Here is a 17,425-nt window from a genome sequence, read left to right as displayed (position 1 = left end):
GGAGAAAAAGTTTGGAAAGCCAGGATGCTGAGGGCTGGAGCCTGAGCCAAAGACCGGGTCACAGTTGCTCCGCCCCTCTGCCGCCCTGACCCCAGTCGCCCCCTCAGGCGGGCGTCTAGCAGCAGGGGCCAACCTAACAGGCGCGGGCGTCCCGCCCCCGGTAGCCAGCACGTGGTGCCAGACTCTATTTAAGGGTGCCCCCCAGTCCTGGCTTGCAGACGCCTGTCGCTTCAGCCGCGTTTTCTCGGAGTTGGCGGAGGCTCGCGCGCATCTCGGAGCGCATCTCGCCGCTGGGGCTGCCGGCCGGGGCATGGGCGCTGCGGGCCTGCTCTGTGTTTTCTTGGCCCTCATCACGCCAGGGGTCCTCGGTGAGCTGGGAGGGGGAGCACGGAGGTAGGGACACGTCTGGGGCCGGGACGCCTCTGGGCGGCGATGCAAAACAGAGTGAAGTGAGAAGGTGGGGTCAGTGCCAGACGCTTGACTGCCTCCTGCTCGCTTTGGGGGACCCTTAGGATCTTCTGGTCCTGAATGTGCTCACTCGCTCCTTCCGGGGCTGGGACCACGCGCTCTGCGCTGTCTGGGGTCCCTGCCGCCGGGACTCAGCAGATGCTCCTCGCTGTCGCCTGAGGTCTGCGAGCTCTAACAGCGCTGGCCGCGTAACCAAACCCTCGGGGCCAAGTGTGGAAAGACCTCCTACTGCCTTCCCAGAGTAAGAATACTGTCTGGTTCCCAGGCATGGTTCTCCGATTGTATGAACTTTGATGCGATGCTGGTAGAGAGATCCTAAATGATAAAACGCCCGAAGCTATTGGAGAAAAGTTGGTGTGTGAATTAAAACTACAGTCTTCGCATTATTTACCTTCTGTCACGGCAAGGGCTCCAGAAGGTCTCATTCCTTGGTTATTTTAACTCCCTCCACCCACAACTGGCTTAATTTTAGAGAAGTGCAGTATTTTGTTAAGTTTAGAATCTCTTGGCGACAACGTGGGTCTAACTTTCTAATTATCTCCAGAGAGGAGTGAGATCTTTAGTTAAAAGTTTGCTGTCTGCACACGTCAATAACTGGGTGACCTTTGGCAAGTCTTTTAGCTCCCTGACCCTCAGTTTCTTTATCTCTAAAATGAAGCTAGTGGTAAGCTGCTCTACTGCCTTACAGAGTTGCCCTGAGTAGGAGATGAAATTAGGCAAATGAAGGTTAGGTGTTACTTGTGACTGCTAAATACCAGTCTTAAGACTACTGTATAGACCCGGTTTTATGGAGCCAGCATTTACACGTAATTTCCCCCCCCCCACTCCCCACTTGCTAAAGCATACTGCATACATTAGTTCTATCACAGCTTACTTTGCTTCCTGACATTCAGCTTTCTCCGGACCCTTAGCTAAACCTTTCTCCCAAACCAACATCCTCATCTCTCTTTCCTATGCATGAACTCCCAAGTGCACGTTCACAACTTTGTCTAACACCTCTGCACGGCACAGTTCCAGTCCTGACTTCTCACTGGCACTCTGTTCCTATGACTGAATTTTAGGGAGAATATTATCAATTGAAAATCAGGTTCTTAACTAGTTCTGCCAGTTCAGCATCCTTTCCAAGTATGTGGGGGCATCCCTTCACCACCACCCCCCACCCCTCCCAGTACCAGAGTGCCACCATCTCCTGGCTTTGTAACTGCAGACGCATGAACCTACCTGTCGGCTGTTCCAGTTAATGTGCTTCTATTGTTTGTCTTAGCGCTCGCACACCAATATTCTAATCCTAAACATTAGGATTACCTACATAACAACCTCTTCTCTTACAGGTTACTCTGATACCCACCTTTAACTTTTCAGTGGTGACTACCAACGTTTTAAAAAATATATATATGTATATATATTTTCATTACTCCACTCCTTTGCTCACTGCCTATGGGATTAAAAAAAAAATCTAATACCTTCAGCCTTTCAAGCTTTTTGTTACTGGATCTCATCTAAACATGATTCCCCATTGCTTCTGCTGTCCATCGTATTGCCTGACTGCCCCTTCCCCCCCCACCATGGTCCTTTGCTGGTGCTTTGCCTACACACCCCTCCTGACTTTTGCTTCTACTGTGTCCGTTCCCCAGACCATTCCTTAGCTCATGGCCAGTTCCTGGCCTTGAGCATGCTTGAGAAACTCTTGAGGTACCTTTTACAAAATTTCGTGATTTTTCCAGTTTTTTTGAGAAATAATTGACCCACATCACTGTAAACGTTTAAGGAATATGCCATGATGATTTCCTTTACAGATACCATGAAATGAGTACCGCCGTTGTGGTTAGTTAACAGGCGTCAGCTCACTGAGATACAATAAGAAGGAAAGAAAGAGTTCTCCTTGGGAGGAGAATGCTTAGGATCCATTCTCTTAACTCTCCTGTATTCACTAGAATTCACTAGAATCAGCATGCCAGATATTATCTCCTAGTACTTATTACCTTAGAACTAGAAGTTTGTACCTTTTGACCACCTTCTTACAGTTTGCCCTCCCCCAGTCCCACCTCTGGTAGCCACCAGCCTGAGCTCTTCCTCTGTGAATTTGGTGTGGCTCTTTGGGTTTTGTTTGTTTGTCATTTTTAGAGTCCACACATAAGTGAGATCATACAGTATTTGTCTTTCTCTGTGTAACTTCACTTACATAATGCCTTCAAGGTCCATCCATGTTGTCACAAATGGTAGGATTTCATCATTTTTAATGGCTGAATACTATTCTATTGTGTATGTATATGACACAACTTCTTAATCCATCCATCTGTTGATGGATACTTAAGGGGTTTCCATGTCTTGGCTATTGTAAATAATGCTGCAATGAAAATGGGGGTGCAGATCTTTTTAAGTTTGTGTTTTCATTTCCTTTCAATATATTCCCAAAGGTGGAATTGCTGGATTATATGGTAGTTCTATCTTTAACTTTTTGAGGAAGTGACTTTTTTACAAATTCCTGGGTTCCATTTCATTCTTCAGAGATTCATAGGTTGGGGGGATGGCCCTGGAAGCTGAGTTGAACAAGCACTCTGGAAGATTCTGAAGCAAATATCTGTAGAGAGCACTGCAATGAGTAAAGTCATATGGGAAGCGGATTCCCTTCTTAGAGTGTTTTCCCACTTTTCTCCTTTTTGTCTATTTGCAAAAACCAATTCTAATTTCCTGCACTCTTAAAATTCACTCTTGCCTCGATTGACAACTTAAAAAACAAAATCATTAAATCATTAAGTAGGAATTCCCTTATTTACCAATCATCTACCTCCATCTGAGATCAGATTCTTTCCCCTGCTTGAAACCTGCCAAGGGCTTCCAATCACATTAGAACAAATCCATGCTCTTTAACCTTGACTACAGATCTCTGTCTGTCTCTGAAATCCTCTGTTCTCCTCCCTCACTCCCTCTGTTCCAGCCACACTGGCCCTCTTTTTGTTCCTTGAACACAGTCACCTTTGTTTAGCTTTGGCACTAGGGGCTCCTTCCGCTGAAATGCTCTTCCTCCATATCATCCGTTGCCTGTCTCTTCGACACCCAGGTCTCCGCTCCACTGTCACCCTTCTCTGACTCTCATCGGAAGTAGTCTGCACCCCAGGTCATGCTCTATCACACAACCATGTTCTATTTTCCACAGAGCACCTATCTATCATCCTATGAAACCTTCTTATTTATTTTTTCACTGGGTTGTTTGTTCTCTCATTGAAATACAAGTTTCATGAAAACAGTCTATCTCTCTTCCTGCCTGATGAATCCCTCACACCAGCACTTAGCAAGGAGTTCAGTAAGAACATTCTTTTTCCTGCTGCAACAATGGAAAAGGTATCCTTTCTCCTGTCAAGAGTCCGCTCCTCTTTCAGAATTAGGGTTGCATTCCATCCCCTCTTGCCTGTGTAAGGACTTGACTTCTGCAGATACCCATCTCATATCACCTATTTGTATTTCCCTGTTGGATCATTCCCACCAGCAGTTAAATATGCTCCCAGGCTTTCTTGATTGGAGTGGGCGGGGGACTTCTCTGGGCCCAGGGAAACTCCTGGCCCACTTCTCTTCCTCCTCAGCGAAACTTCTCATCGACTACTTGCTCACATGTCTTTATCTCCTTCACCCACTCGAGGCTCCTTCCCCCACATTCTCCTGAAGCTACTCTCTATAAGGTTACTGCTGACCTTCATGCTGACAGATCCAATGGCCATTTTTCTATCCTCTTTCTCAGTCTTTCAGCAAAAGCTGACTACTTCTTCTCTCTTGAAACAGTTTTCATTCTCATCTTCCAAAACAGGGTACTCTTCTCAATTTTCTTTTCTGTACCTCTCTGGTTGGTCTTGGTTTCTTTTGCCCTATCTCTAAATATTATCAAGTTTGGGGGCTTAGCCCTGAGCCTCCTGTTTTTCTCCACTCCTTTTTCCTAAGAGATCTCATCCAGTCTCATGGATTTAACTACTATTTATATGTTGATGGCTCATTTATTACCTGTAGTCTTGAGCTCTCTCCTGAATAGAAAGTTTGTATATCCAACTGCCCTCCTGCATCTCCATCTGGATGCCCAATGAGTGTGTGAAATATACCAAGACTAACATGGAACCAACTCTACACACACTCCACAACACACACACACACACACACACACACACACACACACACACACACATGCACGCACACACTGGCGCTTTCTCATCTTCCCATCCTAGGAGGCATTATTGAATCGTGCCATTTCCTTTCCCCCATATCTAATGCAACAAAAAGTTATTGTTCTAAATCCTACTTCTGAAATATATTCCAAACTTATCCACTTCTCACTGTCTTCCTATGGTCCAAGTTTTTTTTTTTGTCTGAACTACTGTAATAGTCTCCAGATTGTACTTACTGCTTCCAAAAATAAAAATCCAGTTCATTCTCCACTCACTTGCAAGGCTATTCATTATAAGAGGTAAATCAGGTCATGGGACTCTCCTGCTTGAACTCTCTGGTAACTTCCACTTAGGTGAGCATCAAGACTTCTTACTATGGCCTAAGAAGCCTAATATGAGCCCTCCCGCTGAACTTTCTAACTTGACCTCCTAACACTTTGCTGTGAACACTGCATTAGAGCCATACTTGGCCTTCTGTCTATCCCTAAAGTATAGCAAATCCGTCCCTGGGTTAGACCTCTGCCTAAAATGCACTCTGTGCTTTACCTGGCTAGCTCCTCCTCCAATCATAACTCAAATGTCTATCTTCATAGGCCTTCCTAAGTCATCATAGCCCTCTCTGTCCCCTCTTCCTTCTGGCACATTACATTTTGACACTCGTGCCATTTATTTTCTTTACATACCATTTATTTACCGGTACTACCTGTCTGTCTCCCTCTATTGGAATATAAATTTGGTGAGGTTTGAGAACCTTGTTCCTAATGTTCACTGGTGTGTCTCCTGTGTCTAGAACAGCACATTGGTTAATATGCATAACTGTCATTCAAAACTGATCATGGGTGCCTGGGTGGCTCAGTCAGTTAAGCGTCTGACTTTTGGTTTTGACTCAGATCATGATCTCACACTTCATGAGTTTGAGCCCGGCATCAGGCTCCACGCTGCCCACGTGGATTCTCTCTCTCCCTCTCTTTCTGTCCCTCCCACAGTGTGCACACAGGTGTGTGCATTCTCTGTCTCAAAGTAAATAAACATTTTTTAAAAAATCAAACCCAGTGCTAAAGTGTTTGATTATAATAATTCTTATTCTCAATAATAAATTTCCTATCTGCCTTCTGATCTAATTTTCTGGTTTTTTAAATTATCTTATATATATTCTTCCTTCATTTCAAATGGATTTCTAAGCAATTCTAGGTAACGCCACTTGGGCCCAAATAAAGAGTTAAATGTATCCCTGCTCTCCAGAAACTTCTTTGCCAGCTTTGCCACCGTTTGAAGAATGCATATGTTGGTGTCTTACTACTATCATCTATTTTAGATCCAGTCATGATCTACGCTGATTTTTGCCTCCTGATTATAGAAAGATGTAAAGAGAGTACAGTGACCCTTAATAAGTCTTCTTACTTAATGGCTTGTGAACTAACCTTTTTTCTCAGATGGAAGAGATCATGATTGATGGAAATTCTTTTTGTGACCCAGATGTTTGGCAATTCATTACAAATAAGAACTCTTGTCCCCCAGAAGAGACAGGGTCCTCGAGTCTTCTTATTGGGGATAAGATTTTCCTCAGTATTTCTCATTTAGAAAGTATAATTCTTCCCTCCTTTCACCTCAGAAGATCGTGTTATAAAATATTCTGCCCTTGAAGCTTTTAAGTCTCAGTTCCATTTTGGTCCATGTCATTGCTACTGATTATTACAACTTTAAATGGACTTTCCAGCTTGTAGAGAATTATTTGGTGTTGACCTTATTCATGTTATGTAATTTTATTTTTTATTTTTTTATAATAGTTTATTGTCAGATTGGTGTTATATGTAATTTTAGATTCAGTCATTTGATTAGGAGGACTTGGTACATACAAGCAATACCAGGATCATGAAGTTGGTGTTCGTTGAAGTCAAACCTTTACTTTCCCTATAGAGTCTTGCTCTTTTGTGCAGGTGTGCACTCAGAGATCTTTGTGGGGGTTAATGAAGAAACTCAAAGGAGCTGAGAGAACTAGGAGAAGACCTACAGTGATCTGGGTCCCAACTGTGATGGCTGTTCTTAGACCCTGTCTATGACGGAAAAGCTGTGCCCTTGGGAGCTCTATGTTTGCCTTTGTGTCATTTAGGTCATGTTAAATCTTCAACTTGCAACTGTACCTGTCTCAAACTTGTTTGAAAGAGATTTATAAACTTGGTATTCAAATATACTGCCATTCTGGCATCGAAACTTGAGCTCTCTTTCATAGAACTTTTCATAGAAAAATGACTTTTCCAGATACATCCTTAAGTATATGGGTGTTACAGTTTCTTACCATCTCCTATGTTAATATTTGTTTCATTAATCATCATCATATTTTAAATCACAGGAAACTATTTAAAAATGACTAGTTTCTTTTATCTAGTACCCATCAGAAGTATTTACTGTGGTCTTCTAGGGGGCATATTACACTATTAGGTTAATGGAATAGAATAATGAGGAATTAAACATATTTTCATCTTGCTGGGATCTAAAGGTTTAATGATTAACAGTAATGTTAATTCATTAAAGTTTAGAAGATCATACATGGGCTGATAAGAAGTCTGTAAGAGTCTGTAAGAAGATGCAACAACTCCAGGGTCTTTGTGGAATTTTGCAAAAATTTATTTGCTCAAGCTCTCCCTCTTCATCCATCCTAAAAAGTCTTTGAACTTCTGAGCTTATATCTCTGTATATGCACCCATACTGCAAGATTTGTTCTTTGTCCCAGAAAATGTTGCCCTATTTTAGGTTTACTTCCTGAAGATCAAATTTGTCAGGATAGTTGATGACCAAAAGAAGCAGAGTAGAAGTGTTACCCTTTCCTAGTTTTGACATTCCTGTGGTCTTTGTCTCTAGGTCAGTGTAAATTCATGCCGAGGTATGATTTTGCTAAGCCTAAAATTCAGAGTGATCAGTCTGAGTTTGCTGTTGGGACATCTTTGAAATATGAATGCCTTCCTGGGTATAGCAGGATGTCATTCTCTATCATCTGCCTAAACACCTCCAATTGGTCAGATCCTCAGCAACCATGTAAACGTGAGTAATAGAGGCATCTTTGGGTCTATCAGTGTATCTCTATGAGATAAACTATTATTTTCAAGGTGAAAACCCAGCAAATTACTAAATGATTTCAAATGAAGGGAGACTCTTGGGTTCTCCATGTTTCTTTTGCTCCTAAGAATATTGGGCATAGGGGTTAAATCATCACAGCTGGCCAGCCCTGTTAATTCTGTAATCTCCACAACTTGGTTCTATGGTCTCTATACTGTGTTGAGTGAGCTTAGAAGTTAGTGCACAAGGAACACAAGTGTCACCTCATTCTTATGCCATTCAATTCAAGAAATATTTTTTAGTAACCACTAGGAGTGAAACATTAGGCTAGATGATGCGACTGGGGATACACATAAAAGTTAGCTAGTCTTTGTCTTTGAGGAGCTGCTATGTTAGCTGTAAAGATTGACTTTTAAATAAGCACATCATGTTGTACTATGCTGTAATTTACTTATAGATACAAAGTTTTGTAAGGAAGTAAATAATGAACAGTGTCTTGGAGAATTAGGGAAATCTAGGCATTACAGGTAGAGGAAATAGCATTTTCAAAAGTGTAGAGCTATGAAAGAACAAGAGGTCTTTGGAAAATAGAAAAATTCAATGTGGCTGGAGTATAAGGTACATAGTGGGGAATAATAGTTAATTAAGTGGATTGAAGCTTAATTGTGATGGGCCATGCATTTTTTTCCCAATAAACAGTGGTAAGTCATTGTAAGTTTTTCAATGTAGGGAGAGGCATGGCCACATTTGGGCTTCTGAATGTTAATGTCTGCAGTGCTATAGAAGAAGTACTAGACCAATAGAGACCAAAGATAGAAAGGTAAATTCTGTTACTTAATGATGCAATGAGAGATTACAGCAATAACCAAATAGTTGATTTGGAGAGAGGTTTTAGGTCACTAAAATTTGGTAACCAGTTGAATGAAGAGCAGTAGGTAGAGAATGAGTTACAGAAAGGAAATGATGACTATGAGGTTTTTTCCAGCCACAGACTTGGTAGATGATGCCATCAACTGACAAAATATAAAAAGGGGAAATAGAGATTATAAATTATGGTTGACTGCAAATAGTGTTTGCATCCATGCTCAGAAATAGAGAGTACATGCTTTAAGCAAATAGTATTCTGGAGTTGACTGATCCTTCGGAGGACAGAAGTTTTGTAAATGTCAAAAATGTCTTTGAATTAGTATAAGTAGGCTAGTTGGCAAGTCCATTCAGGTTGGTACCTAATGTAAAACACAGAACATCCCCCAAATTCCAGTCCCAAATTCTGTTCTGTTTTCCATTATAGGTAAACCATGTAGGAGTCCTGGAGAACTCCTCCATGGCTCTATCCTCATACCCACGGGTATCCTGTTTGGGTCAACAATTACATTTTCTTGTGATAAAGGGTAAGTTGGCAGGAGACATCACCAGAATACATGGGCATTAGAACAGTGGTTTCAACCATAAACCATCAGTTTTCCAAAAGAGTTCCAAGTAATTGCCACTTACCCTTAAAAATAGATAAGCAAAAAGAGAATTGCCACCCTGATCTGCTCCAGAGACAACACTTCAAGATTCCCCACTAGAAGAGAAAGGAATTTGGGCTACTCTTCTTCCAATTTTAAATCTCCAGCATTACTAACCAGGAGCCAAATTTCATTTGGCTTTAGATTGTTGAATTTTTTGTATGAGTCCTTAGTTTATCACCATTACTTGTCTTACCTGATAATCTATTCTTTTCCATTCCTTCAGTAGAGGAAGAACTAAGCTTTCCTAAAATGTACATCTAGCTGGGAGATGATCACTCATCTCTTTGTCTTTAGATATCGACTCATTGGTGATTCATCTGCTACATGTATTATCTCAGATAATGCTGTAATCTGGGATAAGGACATGCCTTTTTGTGAATGTGAGTAAAACGGTCCCTTTATCATACCCTATGCAGTTCCTCTTGCCCCCTTCTAGAGGGAAATTGGGCATCTACACATCAAAATAAGTATCCAGGAGAGTTCCACTTGATTTGGGTAGCTCTGGGCACAGAGCCATGGTTTATCTTCTTCCATATCTCCCAATCCCACCACACGTTCCTTTGATTACTATTCTTAGAGGATAAGTTATTTCATAGTGAGTAAGTGCTCGAATCTAAAATACACTGAGATTACACACTGCTGTCTTTATTCTATGCAGAATGTCAGCCATCCTGGGTGTCTCCCAGAACACTTGATCTGTACTTTGGGGTGAAAGGGATGACTGGTGACCAGATCAGATCATAGTTTTTGTTTTTGTTTTTAAGTTTCCCTCAGGCCAGTTCCATGAATGTTCCTACCTTGCTCCTTCCTATTTAGAATCATCTTTGAGATGGGGATATAGAATTTTAACAATCTGGGTTAATTGTTGGCTAAATTGAAGTTTGGTTTGCAAGAGTGAAGACAAGATTTCAAGAAGGTACAACATTTAAATGCCTTCTCTTTTTTCCCACCACCCCCCAAAAGTGATTCCTTGTGCGCCACCCCCAGCCATCTCCAATGGGCAGTTTTACAGCACCAGTAGAGAGGACTTTTACTATGGAATGGTGGTGACTTATAAGTGCCACGTTGGAAAGACTGGAAAAAAGTTGTTTGACCTCGTGGGTGAGAAGTCCATATATTGTACCAGCAAAGACAATCGAGTTGGCATCTGGAGTGGCCCTCCCCCTCAGTGTATTGCTTTAGTCAATTGCCCAATTCCAGAAGTTGAAAACGGAATTATGGAATCTGGATTTGGACGTTCATTTTCTTTAAATGATACTGTAATGTTTAGGTGTAAGCCTGGCTTTACCATGAAAGGCAGCAACATAGTACGGTGCCAAGCAAACAGCAAATGGAATCCACCACTGCCAAGGTGCTTTAAGGGTGAGTTGGGTTGAAACTTTGGGGATCTAGAAACAAAATGAAACTTTTAGAGAACTGGATATGTGGTACCTATGACAAGAGAAGGGGAAAGATAGTATATGGAGTTGGGATCCTGGTTAAAGAATTTAAAGGTATACTTTGAAAGTAATATCTAAATGTTGAAAAAGTAGGACGTTTACTACATTCTGGAACATTACTAGATGTGCATTAATGTAGAGCAAATTAGAAGACGCTTTGAAAAGCAACTAAAAGCAGAGCCAATAATCAGAGATTTTTTTTCCAGAACACAAACGATTAGATTCTATTTAAATGAGGATAAAATAAACTTTCAATCCTATTGGCCATGCCAATAGAGAAATTGACTGATGTCAGAATTTGATTAAAAATACTGTAGACATTATACATGCTCATATTGAAAAATGTGGCCTTTACGGAATAAGGCTAGAATTAAGATTGAGTCACTTCCCCATTCTGCCTTTCTCCCTTATTCTTATTAAGAAATGTCTGACTTACTAAACACTTGACAATACTGGGAGCCCCTCCCAAAAGGCTCAGGAACTTCATCAACCTGGTTTGGGAACAGCAGGAAGAAATAAGTGGCTACATGGCTACAACATGATTAATGAGAGAATATATGAGACCTTTTTAGTTAAATAAAATGGAAAATGATGAATGGGTATAATGTTTTCCAGCATAGATCAAGATAGGGAAATCAGATCGTTTCATTGTTCATTTATATCTAAAAAAGTAATGCATGTTAGTTCCACTCCACCTCCACCCCACCCAAAGGAATCTCTGCCTTCCACTTAGGAGAGTAGACATGGCCACCTTCATTCCACTCCTGCAAACCCCAAGTTGGTTTTGGTTGTAGAGGAGAAAGTTCTTATTTCAGGAATAAAAGGCCTCTGGTCCTGTTCTTTTCTCAGGGTGTCTACCACCTCCACCTATCAGTCATGGTAGTTATGCCATCTTGGATAAAGAATTCTTTCCAATTGGACAGGAAGTGTCCTACGGCTGTGACCCTGGCTATACCCTCATTGGAACTAACCCTATTCAGTGTACATCCTTGGGAACCTGGAGCCATACAGCCCCTGAATGTGAAGGTGCCTAAATCTCTATTCGATCTTCAGGAAGCTCAACTGTTTCCTGACTCTCCATGTGCCAGCCTTGTCTCTTTTTCCCTAGCAAAATCATGTGATGACATTCCGAACCAACTTCTCAATGGCCGTGTGGTGGTCCCTCCTAATCTCAAGCTTGGGGCAGAGGTTTCATTTGCTTGTGATAAGGGGTGAGTGTGAGGTGAGAAGGCCTGACTTGAGCTTATGATATATAGCTAAGCATCGCAAAGAATAATCTCTAAAGGTGGTTGAATTTTGGTTTGCTCTTTCTGATTTTTTCTCGTATCTTCTTTACCTTATATGACTAATAATTCCATTATTAAGCAAATACTGTTGATTTTCTCCAACTGTGTATATTGTGCATAGCCAAAGAGAGCTAGAAATTGTCCTTTCATCATTTGAAAGAGCAAAATTAAAGGTCAGAAATTAAGGCTCCTATTATGGAGAATAATGGGGGTTCACTATGAGGGGTTCTTTGGAGTGATCTTAGGGAACAAGGTCTTTGATGTTTTCTTCACTAAGAGCTGAGGTTTTTTACCTCTAAATGGTAAAGAGAATCTTGATATTTGGATGCCAAAGAGGAAAGGGAGAATTCAAAAAGAGAATATGATTGTTAGGATTTTTTTCCCCTTCTGTTTTTACCTGGTCTGAAGTCATCACATAGCTGAACTGATTCACAAACTTGGGACTTTTTCCTTAAGTCAGAAGTAATTTTTTAAAAAGAGGCCCTTAATACCACATACTTGAGATAAGTGATTAATTCCATGCAGCCAAGAACTAATTTGTTCTGGTGATGATTTGCTACCCCTTATTGTTTAAGGTACCGATTAAATGGCCAATCTTCTAGTCAGTGTGTCTTAGAAGGAACGAGAGTACTCTGGAATAATAAGTTTCCTGTCTGTGAACGTGAGTAGAAAACAAAAATAATCAAATATGGATCTTGCCTCTTGATTTTTGGTATATTCCCATGCATTTATCAATTATAACATCTTCTTATGTGTGCTTTGAATGTATGTATGCCAGTCTTCTCTATGTTCTAGGAGGCAGACCAAAGCCAAATTTATTTGACTACATATTGTATGAGGTATTCTATATGTATAAAGACAAATGGTTTGCAAGTTCCCTCTACTGAAACTGAGTAGCACCAATGTGCTGAAATGGTTTGGCTATGTCTTCTTACATCAGTTCTACAGATGAGCAACTCTCGGGAGATAAATGGAAATCAGCCATAAGTTGTGAGAGTTAGCAATTTTCCCTTCCTTCTGAGACTCATTCAGGAAAGGTGTGCATATATCAACACAGCTATAAACAACCATATCCTTCGTGTGCATTAGGACAAGTAAATAAAGGATATGAGGTCATTGTTCAAAACCTCTGATCACTTTCTGTGGCTTTTTCAAAGGAGTCCAGCATCAAAGGATGACAAATGATCTGTGGTGAGTCTGCAGTACCTTCACTAGCAAAACAGAATGTGTTCTCACCACTCGTGGCCTCAGTTGTGTGTCTGAAACAGGCATTGAATTATTAGTATGCTGCAGGTATTATGCTTGCCATTTTTAGGTACTTCTATCTCACTGGATTCTTCTTGTAACCTTATGAAGTAGCTTGAATTATACTATCAAGTCAGAAACTGAGGTTTACAGAGGTTAAGTAAGACTTGCCTAAGGTCACACCGCTATTGATGACAGTGGGGATTTGAAACCAGGTCTCTTGAGTCCAAAATTCATTAGTGCATGGTGCCTCCTGACATATGATTAACATGTGATTAAGATTATTTTCATGTGCTGTTTGCCTTTTATTTCACCATTAAAATTGATGAGGTTCAGAACTATTCAATATGTTCTGTTTCATTGTTACTGTTTGGTCAGGATGGTACTTATAGACCAGTTGATTTGTTTGCTGCAGATTGGGAGAAAGGTAACTTACGAGGTTGGGGTAAACAGAGACTATGAGTAAGAAATAAATTATACAAATATCTGTTTCTGGGAAAAAAAATGACATGACCTGTATTTAGATCTTTAACTACATTTAGATCTTTTCGTTGTCAGGATCAGTATGATCATATATTTCTTTGTCTACTTTTTCAGGAATTTTTTGTGACCCTCCTCCTTCTATCAAAAATGGTTGGAATAGTTATTCTTCTGGTCCCATACCTCTTAACACTGTGATAAGGTACACCTGTTCTGGTACCTTCCGCCTCATTGGAGAAAGAATGATTTTTTGTATAAGTAAAGACCAAGTGAAGGCAATCTGGGATAAAGCTGCCCCTGTATGTGAATACTATAATAAATATGCTCTTTGCTCTGAGCCCAGAGTACCAGGGGGATACAGAGATAAAAAATCTAGACCACCATACAGACATGGTGACTCTGTGACATTTACCTGTAATACCAACTTCACCATGAAAGGAAACAAATCTGTTTGGTGCCAAGCAAATAAAACCTGGGGGCCAACACCACTACCCATCTGCGAGAGTGGTAAGTAAAAACCAACACAATGCTAAGAAGGGAGGCTGGAGCCTTGCATTTCTGTGCAGATCAAGTTTTTATTTTGAAGGAAGAACAGTGTGGATATGTGAATGGTGGGGGTGGAAGGAAGGGAAGAGGATGAAATTAGGGTTTCTGTCTTTTCCTTCATCCTGGAGGGATATAAATGTTCATTCAACAACCATCCATACAGCAAAAAATAAGGGGAAGATGTAACTGTGAACATACCTAATAATTGAGTGGAATAAATCTCAGAAAAATGGGGCCAGAGTTGGTAGGGATGTGGGAATTAGATGATTTTAAACTATGTATCTGGGTTACTGTCAAATTGAGAAGAAATGTGGCATCTGATAGCAAGGTATACCCAATGAATTTGAAACTCATCTTTGAATAGCTGTTAGGATAGTCTGGCAGAAATGATGCCCCATTATCTGTGGTCTTTAGATATTTTTCTGGATCCACTATTGTCTAAGTCACCTACTAGTCCATTGCATTTCAAATCAAATGACTTTGAAAATATGGACCACCGTAAGTTATTAATTTTCTTTTCATCTGGTTTGGTTTATGTCACTGCCAAAACCTAAAGCTGAAGTTCAGTTCTACAATTAAACAGACTGGCAATACTTGACAAAAACTAGCTATTTTCTTAATAAAGAACAGTATTGATCAATTCTAAATCAATTGACTTGAGAATGCTGTCGACTCATTGGAAAAATACGGATCTATCTGTATGGAGGTAGGTAAGATCTTACTATAGTCACAAAATAGGGTGACCATGGAAAACAAGCCTTTAGAAAGATGTATTTTTAATAGTTTATTTTCAAATTGGTTTCCATATAACACCCAGTGCTTCTCCCCACAAGTGCCCCCACCATGACCATCACCCCCTCCCTCCCCCTCCCCCTCCCCCTTCAGTCCATGGTTCATTTTCAGTATTCAGTAGTCTCCCTTGATCTGAGAAAGATTTAGATGGATCTATACAGATAGATACGAGGCAGAGAGAAGGCATAGAGTAATACATATTAAGTATACATACCTACACAGGTATGTGTGTAAATATGTATCATATATAGGATCCCCAAAAGCTACATTACTAATGTCTGGGAGAATGACCCCCTAAATGACAGCATGCTACTTTTGGAGCAGAGAATAGGCTAGGTATAGGAGGATAGTGTGAGTGAAAAGGAACTTCTTTTGGTAATTGAAATTTTTCACAAGGCAAATGTAATACATAAATTGTAACTACAAATGAAAAATAAAGTACCATTTGTGCTATAACCACTTAACCCATACCTGTCTGATCTTGAAAAGACTGAGTTAAAAATTAATGATGACTGGTTACTGTAGATCCCATGTCATGTATTTGGATCTATGCACTAGGTCAAAGGCTCGGTTGTGAAGGATGTATCCTCTGAAAGCCTTTTTTCCTAATGTGTGTGTGTGTGTGTGTGTGTGTGAAGATTTCCCACAGGAGTGTCCATCGCCTCCCAAGATTGCCAATGGATATCACACAGGAGAAACGGTTGGATCCTTTGCCCCAGGATTGTCTGTGACTTACAGCTGTGAACCTGGTTACTTGCTTGTTGGAGAAAAGACCATTCAGTGTTTGTCGTCAGGAAAGTGGAGCACTGCTCTTCCCAGGTGTAAAGGTACTTAAATTTGCAACCAATTTTAAGAATTTGGGCTGTTCTGTTATTTGTCATGCTTTGCTCACCTTTGGCTTACTTCCTTAGAGGCACAGTGTGAACCTCCAGGACCATTTCTCAATGGTCAGATAAAGGGCCCTTCAAGTCTTCGGGTTGGTGGAAGTGTGGACTTTACGTGTAATGAAGGGTGAGTGTCTGCAGCGCCTGGAGATTTGATTCATTTGGCATAGGGCTGCGGTGCGACTGGGACACCGGAACCGGGCTCCTCCGTGAGGACCCAGGGACAGCCTAGCGTGAGCAAGGCTGTGAGAGAAAATGTTGATTAAAGGAGTTGGTACATGTCAACTAAGTGCATTTGTCTTGGGTTTTAAGTGGGTGCTGTAGCACCAACTCCTTAATAGTCCTGAACGACCACCTTCTCTCTCCAGGTATCGGTTACAAGGCCAGCCTTCTAGTCAGTGTGTAATTGCCGGACAGCGTGCGTCTTGGACGAGGATGCCGGTGTGCGAACGTATGTTTGAAAACTGGTTTGCAGCTTGTTCTCTTGTCCTTGAACAGAGCGCCTCACTCTCAGCTTAACTTAAAAGCATTGGGTTTACTCATTACTATACAGAATCTCATGGAGCAAAGGTCCATGTAGACCTTTCAAAGGGATATGTCCTTCCCTGAATCATCCTTCAGCCCCCCTTTATTCTCTGCCTACTCAAGTAAAACAGGCTTCCTAGGCTTTTCTTTCTCTGGAAACTATGTAGACTTGCCAGCCAGGCCAGGCATATAAAGAAGATTGTATATTCAGTAGATGAAATAAAAGGATCATGCTAATAGAGATAGTTAAAAATAAAGCTCTGAATTGTGCTTTTAAAATTATATTGCTATCGGTCCTAATGGATACATTACAGATTCAAGTATCACTGTCCCAGAACCTTGGATGGGACCACAGTGTCAAGCAACATCTGAGGCATTCTTTGTTTGCTGTACAGCTGCAATCTTGTCATTATTTCTCTCTAATTTCTCTAGAAATTCTTTGTGGGCCACCTCCTTCTATTTCCAATGGAAGACATACAGGCAGCACTTCAAGGAACATTCCATATGGAAGCATGGTCACATATACTTGTGACCCAGACCCAGAGAAAGGAGTGAGCTTCAACCTTATTGGGGAGAAAACAATTCGTTGTACCGCCAATAGTGAGAAGACTGGAGTCTGGAGTGGTCATGCCCCACACTGTGAACTTTCTAGTTCTGCCATTCAGTGTCCACCTCCCCAGATCCTAAGAGGCCATATATCATCCAAACAGAAAGAGCGATATTCCTATAATGACACAGTGGTATTTGCTTGCACATTTGGCTTCACCATGAAGGGCAGCAAGGAGATCCGATGTAACGGCCAAGGTGCATGGGAGCCATTGGTGCCTGTCTGTGAAAAGGGTGGGTGTTTCAATACTCAGAAAAGCTGTTACTGACTCATCTTTTTGAAGAGTTAAAAGATGGGGTTATAGAGTTAAGCAGGGCCTTTCCCAGCTTCTAGTCCCCTCAGCTGTACTAAGCATAGTGTATATAAATTATATAGGTTTTCTTAACATCATCCCCCCACCATTGTTTCATTTTGTGAAAGTATCCTTGGGAGAA

The 17,425-nt window shown here is 41.0% G+C and overlaps 1 protein-coding gene across 11 annotated transcripts in view; it reads left to right on the top strand.

The window, feature by feature from the left end:
* The first annotated feature begins 227 nt into the window (after nt 1-227).
* CR2 (complement C3d receptor 2) overlaps nt 228-17,425 on the top strand; it is a 33,868-nt gene continuing 16,670 nt past the window's right edge. For 3 of the 11 annotated variants that reach the window (XM_029935356.1, XM_029935357.1, XM_029935354.1), the window contains exons 1-13: nt 228-368; nt 7,479-7,658; nt 8,965-9,064; nt 9,482-9,567; nt 10,151-10,549; nt 11,476-11,652; nt 11,735-11,837; nt 12,488-12,573; nt 13,755-14,144; nt 15,614-15,802; nt 15,887-15,986; nt 16,228-16,310; nt 16,817-17,224. In XM_029935356.1, the coding sequence (XP_029791216.1) occupies nt 311-368; nt 7,479-7,658; nt 8,965-9,064; nt 9,482-9,567; nt 10,151-10,549; nt 11,476-11,652; nt 11,735-11,837; nt 12,488-12,573; nt 13,755-14,144; nt 15,614-15,802; nt 15,887-15,986; nt 16,228-16,310; nt 16,817-17,224 (2,359 nt within the window). In that variant the 5' untranslated portion in view covers nt 228-310. The other 8 variants (XM_029935355.1, XM_029935361.1, XM_029935359.1 and 5 more) reach the window with 8 other exon arrangements.

The sequence above is a fragment of the Suricata suricatta genome, chromosome 3 (assembly GCF_006229205.1).
Source record: "Suricata suricatta isolate VVHF042 chromosome 3, meerkat_22Aug2017_6uvM2_HiC, whole genome shotgun sequence".
Classification (NCBI taxonomy): domain Eukaryota; kingdom Metazoa; phylum Chordata; class Mammalia; order Carnivora; family Herpestidae; genus Suricata; species Suricata suricatta.
The sequence above is the reverse complement of the archived record's forward strand: the minus strand, read 5'-3'. Positions and strand labels throughout refer to the sequence as shown.